The sequence below is a fragment of the Tachypleus tridentatus genome, chromosome 12 (genome assembly GCF_004210375.1).
Source record: "Tachypleus tridentatus isolate NWPU-2018 chromosome 12, ASM421037v1, whole genome shotgun sequence".
Taxonomy (NCBI): Eukaryota; Metazoa; Arthropoda; class Merostomata; order Xiphosura; family Limulidae; genus Tachypleus; species Tachypleus tridentatus.
This window is the reverse complement of record NC_134836.1, coordinates 1983652-1996206: the sequence shown is the minus strand read 5'-3', so window position 1 is coordinate 1996206 and position 12555 is coordinate 1983652. Positions and strand designations below refer to the sequence as shown.

The following is a 12555-nucleotide window of genomic DNA, read 5'->3' as shown; positions in this document are numbered from 1 at the left end:
AAGGCTAATTGACAAAAGTGACATGCAAGTTGAACAAATTTATTGTTTTTGTAAATGTGTGCAGTGGTACAAAAAGCTATTTCATCACCTAATTGATATCTCAGTTTTGAATTCTTATAATACATATCAGGTAAAGACTGGCAAGAAGCCATCACTAAGGCAGTTTAGTTATAGTGTAATTTACCAATTATTGGAAAGGTATTGAAGGGTGACAAGACCTTTCCCAAGAAGACATAGCTTCACTGTTCATGATAATCTTATTAGAAAGGAAGCATTTTCTTGGCACTTTTTGGAAAGCATTCCATCCTCAGGAACTAGAGAAAGTGGACAATGTTTCATATGTATGCATACAACAAGAAAATAAAATATGCAAAAGATGGTGACTACCTGGTGTAAAGATTGTGGAGTAGCACTGTGTATTGAAGAAAGTCTTCATGATTTTCATACCCTAAAAAACACTGAACTTGTAATAAAAAAGTTTTATTATGCTTTTCTTTTATATTTTGTTCAAAATTTATAATAAAAATACTTAAGATTATGTTTAAGAAATTTTTTCCCCAATTTTTAACATCTTTGGTGAGTTGTTATCTACAATATTTCTGCTGTTTAAGGATTAAACACATATAACTAGTAGATCTGGGTAATTAGTGGAATTTGCTGGTTGATTAATCATGAACTTCTTAACTCTCAACATGGGCTCATTCAATTTGACTGACCACACATGGTCTCTTTGTACTCATTTGAAGTCTTTATAGATTTGATACTTCTAACTTGCAATATAGTATGTATACCTTAAAATTTTTCAGTCTTTCAGTTAACATTACAAGTCTTTCATATACAAAAAAGTCATAATTCTTAGTGAAGTATTTTTAATGTGTTAAAATAAATATTTTTCTATGAATGTATTGAATATTTGTTTTGAATAGTCTGTGTGAAAATTAAATTTAATGTCAAGATTAAAAATACTTTTCCTCATCTCAGAAACCTCAAATTTTCTTTTGTGTAATCCCTAAGACCTCCTAAATACATTTCAAACATTTTTTCAGTAAAACGTATTTTTCTGTTATTTCTTTTCCATTTCTCTATACTGTATCAGTCAATTTGACCTACCTTGTAACCACCAAAAAATCAGAATAAATCTAAATTAAACTTTATTTTTTTCTAGAATAACTTTAAATAGTAACATGAAATTACATTTGTTTATCCTAAATAACTCTAAAACTGATAACAGTATGCATCTATTTATAATTACATTTTATTGTTTTATTGCCCTTTGAACCATATCTAACTGGTGAACTTGCAGCTCACACTACGCTATTGAATTACATTACCCATGAGTTGCTTACATGCATGCCTCACGAAACATTTTTATTATAATTATTATTTATTTTACCCGACGGAATTTTAACTAACCTAAAAAGATCCCTATTTTTACATTTTAGTTACTTTTCTAACAATAAATAAGGAATAAACATGAGAAACAAGAAATAAAGTACTTACCCATTCTTTTTTCTTGCTGTTGATTGTTGAAGACACTTAATCCTATTTTTTTATACTAATGGCAACAGTGCACTAAATTTTCATTTAATTAAATAATGCAACATAGAACATAAACTAATAACATACAAAATTTAGAGAATTTTCCCTCTTAAAGTGTTCATGGTTTTTTAACTATGAGACAAGAGCCAATAAAAATTCAGCCAAGCTAAGTTGTAAATTTTGTTGTGGGAACTTAAATTCTAGTCTGAGTGAAATTGTTGCTTATATGCTCAGAACATATCATTTAATAGACAAAAACCTTGACTTTCTATTGGTTATAAGTAACGTATAATTACATGTAAGTGAGAACTATTAACTAATCCTGAAAGAGAATGTATGACAGGGTTTTATTTTCTGTTTGATAACTCTATAACCAAAATTGAAAGCTATAAAAATTATGGTTTGTCTCAACAATGACAATTGTATGGTGGGTAATTTATATTCAGTTTCTTACTTTAACAAGGGGTGGTGGATGAAATGAAGACACTTAGAGAAAATGTGTCACACTAGTGGAATTTAGGATGTTTTTTTTTAATATTACCTTGTAAAGTTAATAATTAATAATTAGCTATGACTTTATTAGAAAAAAGTAGTTTATTAAAATGTTGCATGCAAGACACCAAAACTTTGTCATGCTGTTGATACCCATAGCAAGAGGTTTAATCAATTACATCCAACTAATTAGTTATTCTCACATTATACTTGGTTAGTTGACATAATAAAAAAAAGTAATAATATTTAGAAATCCTAATTTCAATTAGTTGATCATTTGTGTGGGCCATAACACTAATAGATTAAGCTGAAAAGCCTTGAATTAATCAAATATAATGATCAGAAATGAAATTTGGATTGGTTGATTATTTTCATAACTCCAGTTTAATGGCAATATGGGCATTTTTATTAATCAAGCAGTTAATGTTCATAAGTAATTAACTGATTTAATCATTCTGTTCTGACAGACAAGTATACACCACATGCTCATCAATTGCTGTCACAGCAATAGGTGTGTGTGTAAAGCAATGATTGGTCAATGGGTGACATTAAAAGAGATAACTAACAGATATAATATATTTAACCTCATTTATAATAATCATATTTGCTTGTGAAGTGTAGCATTCTGAGAGAAAAAATCTTATTTAAAACATGTTTTACTTAATACCCTATTTTAATACAAATCCACTGAAAGCTAAAGTTTGCTGAGAGATTTACTTAAAACTTATTTCTGTATCATTTAATCTGAAACCTTTCTCATTAGAATTAAGATAATGTTACCTATGATTAAGATTTATTCTTTTGAAAAATAAATGAAAAGTAATGACACAGATTTTTTAACTCTTTCTATCTCCCCTTTTTCTTTATATATATATTTATATATAGATTTAAATACAGTCAATGCAAGGAAGAATTCTTTTGTTGGGACTGCTCAGTATGTTTCTCCAGAAATGTTAACAGACAAAAGTGCTGCTCCAAGGTTTGTCTTTCACTAATATATTCGTCCAGTTACTTGGCTAAGTTTGTAAGATTTTGCTGATGTAAATATTTAGGTCAGTTTTACTTTAATGCAACTGCATATTAGGAGACAAAAATCCCACAAAAATACTATACTGCTGGACAACCCATTCACTGAAGTTCCTTTTCAGGAAAGTCCATTTCGTATTAATTCATTGTTGTTATACCAGTCAGAAATAGTAAAACAATGGAAAATGTGTTTTTAGACTCTTGAAGAACAGACAAGATATCATTGTCTTAGGAAATAGCTCTACATATTCATTAGAAACTCATAAGAAAATATAAACATTTTTAAGTGAGTTTGATTGATTTTATTTGTTTATCTCTTTTTATTTTGTAAATATGTACAGAGTATAGATAGCATTAGAGTTATCATGCCTCACTTATTATTGTAGTTGGTAGTTGCAACATATACAGAGTATAGTTAGCATTAGAGTTATCTTGCTTCACTTATTATTACAGTTGGTAGTTGTAACGTAATCAGTACATCATTAATAAACACTCAATTAATTTAAACGATTGTGGTTTGCAATGTGATTGGTGTATTTGGTTAAACTTAGATGGTTAATTTTCACATACATGTCTTTTTTTCTCCCTTTATATTTTTACAGCTCAGACTTATGGGCTATGGGATGTATTTTATATCAGATGGTATCAGGACTGCCTCCTTTCCAAGCTTCGTAAGTAATTACATTTTTTTTAAATCCCACATTTGGCACAACTACTACAGTTTAATTTTGTTGTACATGTATTTGTATTTCACTAACACACAGAGATTGCCTGTTTCGTGTTTAGTAGTATTGTCTCTTGTATGACCAGGTACAAAAAACCTAATAAATTACTATTAAGATTCTCAGGCATTACAATGTAATGTACATATTTTAGACATGAATTTAATTGTGGAATTTTATAACTGGCAAAAACTTGTGTGATTGGATATACTACATGTTTACTTAGTTATAAAAAAAAAATGCAAAAGACAAGTTACATTCTTCTGTATCATTAAATACCATTCTTTTGAGCCTTAGTCATAACTTTTCACACAAGTACTGTGCATTTGGTGTTAGAATATATATTATACCATCTCATGTCGTTAGTAGATCAAAATATATAGGCATCATGTCATACGTTACCCAAAGTAATAAAACATTAGTCAATTAAATATGAAATACATGAAAAGATTTTACAGATTTTTTATATTTTTAATATATGGTAATTTGTAACTTGTACCACTCCTGTATTTATTATGTGAATAGAACAAACAATAGCATAGATGTTTTAAAGATCAATATGTTTTGTGGCTGTAAGGAGAAACATGATAAAATAAAATGCCCAAACTTAAAATGTGTAATTTTACAAGAATAATTTTACAATGTAATTCTCTAAAATATTATATTAGCTAGTTCTAGGGTGACAATAACTTGTAACTTCTTTATTTTTGTAACAGCCATGGCACTAGAATATTTATAAAAACTAAATTTGAAAAATATGTTCACCGATATACTTTATTGGTCATAGTACAGGATTTGAGTATAATTTATTGGTGCTCTTGCTGTTTTTGTCACCATTTCACAGCTAGAATTTTCTAATATACTCTAGTGTTTCTTTACAGATCTCAGTTTTCTAACTAAAATTTGTACATCTAATTGCACAATACTGACATTTAGTCCTCTTTACTTTTACTTGTCTTGCTTTTATTTATCCTACAGTCATAAGTTCTGTCATTGTAATTATGTTTGACTTATTGTGCATACAGATTTGTTTTTCTGCAACAGGCCCATGGGGAGTTTATTCCTTGTTTTATGATTATTGTTGTATATATTCTTAAAATATTATGGAATTTTTTATGTATTACATGCTACAGTAAACATTTTCCTGAGATGTTTGTTTTTTATCCATTTCTTCTATTTTTTTAACTTGAAAATGTTTATAGTGAGGTAGTATTATTACAAGTAGCTTGATGGAGAAGAGATGTTATTAAGTTTAATGTAAAAAAGCAACAGCACAAAAAGTAGTAGTTTGTATAGCTGGTCTTTGCTATGATCTAAATCCAATTAGTAATGCTTTGCTACAAAGAATTATGCATTTAACTTTAATTACAAGGTTTTAACACTTATAATTTACTTTGATCAGTCAAAAACATTTCTTGTAATTAATAATATGGGCATTTGGTTGCTCCTTCTGTCTGTTTACAAATGATGAAATAATATTGGGCATAATATTATGTGCTTTATATTAGGAAGAGCAGATCTGTAATCCAAGTGTACTGGTAACTCTTCATAAGTTTACAAAGTGAAATACCATATATAGTATTTGATATGACTTATGGTACATCAAACACTAATGAGTGATGTTTGGCTTTTTAGAACTGAGTACCTGATATTTCAGAAAGTCATAAAATTAGAGTATGATTTTCCTGATGGATTTCACCCAGAAGCAAAGGATCTTGTACAGAAATTGTTGGTAAGTTCATGACTGATTATTTGCTTTCAATCTTATAAGTTGTTGATACTGTTTATCAAAATGTGTTTTTTAACTTGCATCTTTAAACTTAATGTTACACTTGTGAATAATGATCACTTTTAATTTTTAAATATTTATGCATCTCTCTCTTTTTATGACTTGTTCTGCAAAAACTTCTTGCTGTATGAATGTTTGTTGCACATTAATTGTTAAATGATTTTCATCTTGATTAGCTCACTACTGTGTACATTATGGTAGATGTTTGTTCTTACATACAGTATATCAGTTTAAATTTGTTTAAGGTATGTTTGAAAATATCTGTGATTTCTTTGCACACAGTTATATAATAACAATGATTTGTTTCATTTTGGTCATTTTTATGCAGATTTACTGTATAATAATAGTAACTTAAATGTATTGTTAAAGTATAGGAAATTTATATTTGAAGTAACAATATATCTTAAAATGATGAAGTAAACATGCATTTACTACCCTCAGCTCCAGAAGGGGGTTGATTGCAGTTGAGTTTGTGTGTGTGTTTCCATGTGCATATTTCAAAACTAACTGACTGATGTACATAAAAATGTAACATAAGATGAAAAGTCAATGTGGAACAGTCCTCCCAACTTTGGATCCAGATTCTGGATCATTTGGATGCAGTTTTTATAACGGGGAAATAGACCTTTTGCAGTTTTGGCTTAAAAACTCAGTAAAGCTTGATCAAATTTGTACCATATTTCATTATGCAGCTTATTGATCATTCTGGATCTTGGAAGGATTTTCTGAGTTTTTAAAAGATGAAATTTGATGTAATCCAGTATGAACAAATGCAATTTTGTAAAGGAGTGGTGAGTCAAGGATATGCAGTCTTTCTGATTGTTTTAGTTTGTAGTTTAAATACTTTGGTAATTTCTATTTATTAACTGTAGTGTAATAATTTTCTCCAGATTACTTATTTTTATCAAATTAAAATGCCTTTCGTTGTTTTGTTTTTTTCAGTTTTACTAAGCCCTTTTATGTAGTTGTTTTTTCCTGTTTTCATCTAGGTCATTGAGCCCTCTCAGAGATTAGGTGCTACAGACGAAGGTGGTTACTCTTCCATCAAAGGGCATTCTTTTTTTAAAGATATGCCATGGGAAAATCTTCATAAGAAAACACCTCCTCGCATTCTTCCTTATTTGCCTGGAACTTCCAGTAATGAGGAACTGCGTAGTCAGTATCATGTAAGTTAAATTTTATTATCTTCAAATGGTTCAGTAGAAATGTGTAAGAGAGTTTATTAAAGCAAACATTGCAGGTAAAACGTTTTACTGGGGTTCCAGTGTTAACATATAATTAAATTTATTAAATGCCATCCTTTAGGTGTGGATGAATAAAATTGTGATTCCTATAAAATAGATTTATATTGTTAAAATGTTATTTACAAGCTTTTATTTGTGTTGAGATAATGTTTGTGTTATGGATGAAACGTGACAGCTGATGTTTGGTAATTAAGACTTTCACTTTTGTTAATAAATAGAGAAAAAACAATTTCACAGTGTGTCAGTAGTATTGTATAGTATCTAAAAAGTTTAGTCCAATTCATTTGTATTAACAAGTTTGGTTAGGAAGTAAGCTTACCTATGTATAAATTTTGTAAACCATGGGTTGTTAATATTTGTAGCAGGTGGATTAATGTTAAGTTCTGAATTTATGAATTTTATTATTCTGAATAGAATTTACCATGATAAATTGTAAATCACTTGCAGCTTCTGACAATCAAAATGCTTTTCTAACTGCTGAGATGGTGTTCTTTGTATTGTGATATAACTTTACCACTCATGTCTAGTATTTTGGTATGTAAGATGTTTAAGTGGCTTTACTGCTATTACTTGGATAAAATATATCTTTTATGCATTTTATTATTTGTAGTGCCCTGGTGTATTGTACTTTCAACCTAGTTTCAATATAATTTAGCTTTTACATTTGAAATTTCAGAACAAAGGTGGTTTATTTACATGAGAATAAGTACTTGAAACACAAATGTATAAAAGGTTCATTAGACAACTTTGTGATGTTACTCTAGTTTGTTTTCCCTCTAGGTTCCTGATCATTTAGAACCAGGGTTAGAAGACAAGCAGATGACTAGGTTGCTTGGTCTGGCTCTTCATGAAGAAGAAGAAGAAACAAAACTGAAACCTGCTAAGAAGCCTTCAATTCTGGACATTTCTCCCTGTGAGATGGCTCAAAGACTGGAGGCCCAGGCTCGTGAAAACTCTTGGCATCGATTTGTTCAAGGCAACCTAATATTGAAGCAGGGATTAGTAGATAAAAGAAAGGTGTAACTAAAGTTTTGTGATAGAAATTGATGACTAACTTTTTCTGACAGATGTTAAATCTATCAATGATTATAGAATTTTTAAGATTATGTTTAAAACAGTACATTTTGTTTTAATATTATATTTCTTACTAATGAAAATATTAAAACAGTACATTTTGTTTTAATATTTTCATTAGTAAGAAATATATTTTTTTTTTGTGTATGACAGAATTAACAGTTTTTCTTTTTCAAGTAATTAAATATAAATTCTATTTCTTGTTGTTTTCTAAAACTGTTTAAACTAGATTAGAATGTCTGTCCGGGCTTTATTGATACATGTAAGACAGTTTTCAAAATACAGGTAAGATCACACAAGAAGAGTAATGCTTTCAAAAGGTAGAATGATAGAAATGAAAGGCTAATCACTTGATCATTGGTAAACATATAGTGGCTTACTTTAACAACACTGAAGTGTAAATGTAAATGAAGTGATATGGTTAAACTTAGATTGTTGATGGACTTAACTGGTTGAAGCATTGATCAACTTGGGAGTTTTTTTACAGTGTTCTATAAGGGTCTTAAAATTTGTTTATTGATAGTTAAATGTTTCATACGGTATGAGACAAATGATTTTTATCATGAAATGTTTTTTTAATGCTTTAAATTTATTTTGGTAATCAATAAAATATTGCTTATTTTCATATTTTTTCAGGTAAACCAGTGATAGGGTGATAAACATTTTGTTATCAGATACAATTAGATTTGGCTTAAACCAAAATATCATTGAGATCCAGAGAGTGTTAAAGTGTTTTTGAATCATGGATGACAGCTGATTACAATTTTTTTTTTCATTTCTTTGTGTTTCTTTGCTTCAGACCTAAGAGTATTGATTATTGGTAGTTTTTTCAACCTTTTTAAAAAAATTTGGAAAGAACATTTGGTTATTTGGGTATCTTTAATTTACACAGTACTGGCTCCCCTGAGAGTTAAACTTTCAGAGTATTCACCCTTCTGATACCATTTTCTAATAAGTAGTGTAAAATAAGTGTTTTCATTCATGTTATTGGCCCAGCTAAGAAAGACCATTTTCAAGTTCCTTGTTTGAACTGTAATGAAATGATTTCATTCAGGTTATCAGGCTGTTTAAAAAGTAGTACTTTTGTCATGGTTGTTAACAACGAAGTTGGTGCATTCATTCAAAATGTAATCATTTATGAGTTACTGCTTCATATGAAGTTACTTTAGATAATTGATGTTTTAATCAAATTTAGTAATAAATGTTTATTTTCTGTAAAATGGTAGGATAATTTCTGTGATCATGCAAAATTAATGTTTTGTTAAACATCTTATCCAAAATAGTAGTTGGAAACATTTGGTGTTTATTCTTAACAGAATGATATTAAGTTTCCCCTATATATAATCTTATTGTTTAGGGGCTCTTTGCTCGCCGACGAATGTTACTTTTGACAACAGGGCCACATTTATTCTATGTAGATCCTGTTGGTATGGTATTGAAAGGGGAGATACCTTGGTAAGTGGTGTGTGTAGTTTCGTATGATGTAATTTTAACAAGTGAGCAACCAAATGAACTGTTTGTAAACTGTTAACAAGTATTTACAATACTTACTGTGGTAACTTTCTTTTTATGTAACTATTGTTAATGTAGTGTTCAAAGTGTAGAAACTGTAGTAAATACTATATGTGTAGAGATAGATAGTGTTGGCAGTCATTCCAAATGAAATATAAATTTACAGTGATTAATATGTATAATTACATATATAAATAATGTGGAAAACTGCTTATTAGGTATTTTTGCATTTAATTTAAATTCAAATAAATTATCATTTAATTCACTGATGTCACTTTGTAGAGAAACAAGATTATAAGAAATGATAAAAATTTCCCTGAGATTATGTTTTATGTGATAAACATTTGTGTAAACTGAAACCTCAAAGGAATCTTTGAGTTGTAATGTTCACATTTTGTTTGTTGAAATGTACAGTGAATAAAATCTCACAATCGGTGATAATGTTTTCAGTCAATCTAAGTTATATGGTATTAACTAAAAATAATATACGTTAAATTGTATAGGTCTCCTGAGTTACGACCAGAGCCAAAAAACTTCAAGATATTTTTTGTGCACACTGTAAGTATATTAAGTTTTGGTTTTTTATTCAAGGAACCAAACAATGCACTTAGTTTAAAGATTAAACAGACAGATGAAAATAGTCAGGTAAAGCCCAGAAAATATCTATTCTATCAAATAATCACTGGTAGTTTATTGTAATATACACAACAAACACACTGTTTTCATATTTAGTTTAGATTCAGTGCAGTAGCTGTTATTATAGCATAAAATTATTTGCATCCTTCTTTAAAATTTAGTCTTGTTAATTGAGCTTGTGCCTTACTCATTCTGCACAATTCATTGCACTTTGTAAGCTTTATTAAGTTCTGATATGTTTATTGTATATAGTTCTTTCTAAATAAAATCTTGCAAGTTTCAGCCAAGTTATGACATTATAATTACGTTTTTTTGTAATTATATAAAAGTCAGACTTAATCAGTTAATACCAGTATAGACCAGTGTTTTTGTCAATACTAATGTCATATCCTGTACCATTAACCTAAAAGATGATATGCAGCTATCAAATAGCTGCATTATCAAGCAGGTAGCACCCTCTTATAGCTTTTTCCTTTAACAGTGGTTTCTTTAGTATATCCACAAAGAATTATCTGTGTGGCAAACAGTATTAATTTTATTGATCTAAATACATCAAGAAACTTTACATGAGCTTTCTACAATGGATGAATTATATGATCTGATGTTACTCACTGAATTTATCATTTAACTAACTTTAAGGTTAATTTCTGGTATAAGTTCTGTTGAAATTTCAACATTAATCCATTAAACACAAACAACAACTCCTATTTAAAATGTTTTTCTTTTTGAACAAAATTATATTATTATACAGGTTTTCCTATGCTAAATTGAATCACTTCAAATTTTATATAAATGGAATTACTGATATTTCATGGTTATGTTTTGAAATATGCTTAACTTGCCAGCAACCTTGTGGATTGAAAATGGTATATGAATTAGAGCTAATGACTAAAGTTAGAATGAAATACAAGTCTGTTTTATCATAACTTTAAATAAATAAAAATGTATAATACTAACACTAACATATAAAAAGAATGCAAGTTTCTTAAGCTTGTGATAAGATGAACTTTTAGGAATTTTTAAACATTTTTTTCAACAAAGCCTAAAAATCTTGTCATTCAAAGCTCAAGTTTAGTTTGTTTGTTTTTTTATTTATATTTTTATTTCCTTAGACTTTTAATTTTGAAGCTTTTTGATTATTCTAGCCAAACAGAACATATTACTTAGAGGATCCTGAAGGCTACGCCCTGGAGTGGTGTCGGGTTATTGATGAAGTACGGCGGGCAAACTACAAGATTCAATAATGCTAATATTGCATCTTCCTATTTGTGTAAATGTACATAGCAAGATGTGAGAGGTGTGGTATTTCATTGCATTGGAGAATTAATCTATTTGTTGCAAGACAGTCCATAACTTACTTGAGTTTCTGATTTATATATTTGTGTGTTTGTATTGCTGTGGATACTTAAAAATATCATTAGGTCAAAGAGACAAAACCTTTAGACGTTAGGGAGGTGTCCGCAGATGATGAACTTCTGAAAATCAGATTACCATGATAATTTGTTTTAAATACTTAGTGTGTGCTTCCTCAAATGTTAACTACGTCTTAATCTAAAAAAACTGAAAAAGGTATTGTAATGAATGAATTGTAAAACATAACCAGTTTTAATTAAGAATGCATTTCAAATGTATCTAGACTAAGTAGTTTGTATTAGGTATGATACTTAGAACAACCTTAAAATAGCACAAATCCTTTACTAGAGGTAGTTTGTTGTACATTCCAGACTTTAAATAAATACCTTTCACTATCCCCCCCCCCCAAAAAAAAAAACGTCATCATTATCTGCTAACATATTTACAATGTATCTGATTAAAGCTTATACATACAGGTTTGAAAGATTTGCTAATTTCTTGTTTTTATATCAGTAACGTTTTTATGACTGTGTTTGAGAAATATGGCAATGTTTTATATTTATAGGAATTGTTCCACATTTTAATAAAAGGGTAGGAGATAAAAAATTTATGCTACAAAGTGTAGCTTTAAACAGGTCAAAAAATGCATACCATGTATGCATGGGTATCCAAAAACTGCATTTATAAGAAATGGTCATGTGTATACAGTGATAAAAAATTTATACAAAACTTATTTATTTACACTATATTCAGTTAGTTCTTGTCTCTGTATTTCAGTGGCTTTATTAAAATTGAAATCAAGTTACCTAAAAATACTAAGTACACATATCATGTGCACTTAAAAATGTGTACATCAAATAATTACCAAGATTTCTCAAAGTTTGATTGGCCATAATCACAGAGCATGAACTTAATTTTCCCAAATTGTGCAGTGCTGTTTCTTCTGTATGTCAGTTGCACTGTCATAAAATAACCACACTACATCTGAAGCTTATGTTTGTACGCTTTGAAAGATCTATCATGTGAATAGTATTTCCCAAGAAAACTTTGTCAAAAAATAAGACGAAAATATTGTACATTGTGACAGTTTTTGTGTAATATCTGTACAATTGTGTTAATGCAACCTCTGTGTAAATAAAAAATATGGAAAAATCCATTACACATAAAA

General features: G+C 29.0%; 1 protein-coding gene across 3 annotated transcripts in view; it reads left to right on the top strand.

Annotated features, from left to right (window-relative positions):
* Positions 1-12555, top strand: part of LOC143234879 (3-phosphoinositide-dependent protein kinase 1-like) — a 62749-nt gene extending 50194 nt beyond the window's left edge. For all 3 annotated transcript variants that reach the window (XM_076472569.1, XM_076472571.1, XM_076472570.1), the window contains exons 7-14: positions 2917-3010; positions 3660-3728; positions 5415-5511; positions 6558-6734; positions 7593-7829; positions 9244-9341; positions 9902-9956; positions 11180-12555. In XM_076472569.1, coding sequence (XP_076328684.1) covers positions 2917-3010; positions 3660-3728; positions 5415-5511; positions 6558-6734; positions 7593-7829; positions 9244-9341; positions 9902-9956; positions 11180-11278 — 926 coding nt within the window. In that variant the 3' untranslated portion in view covers positions 11279-12555. The remainder of the gene's footprint in view (positions 1-2916; positions 3011-3659; positions 3729-5414; positions 5512-6557; positions 6735-7592; positions 7830-9243; positions 9342-9901; positions 9957-11179) is intronic.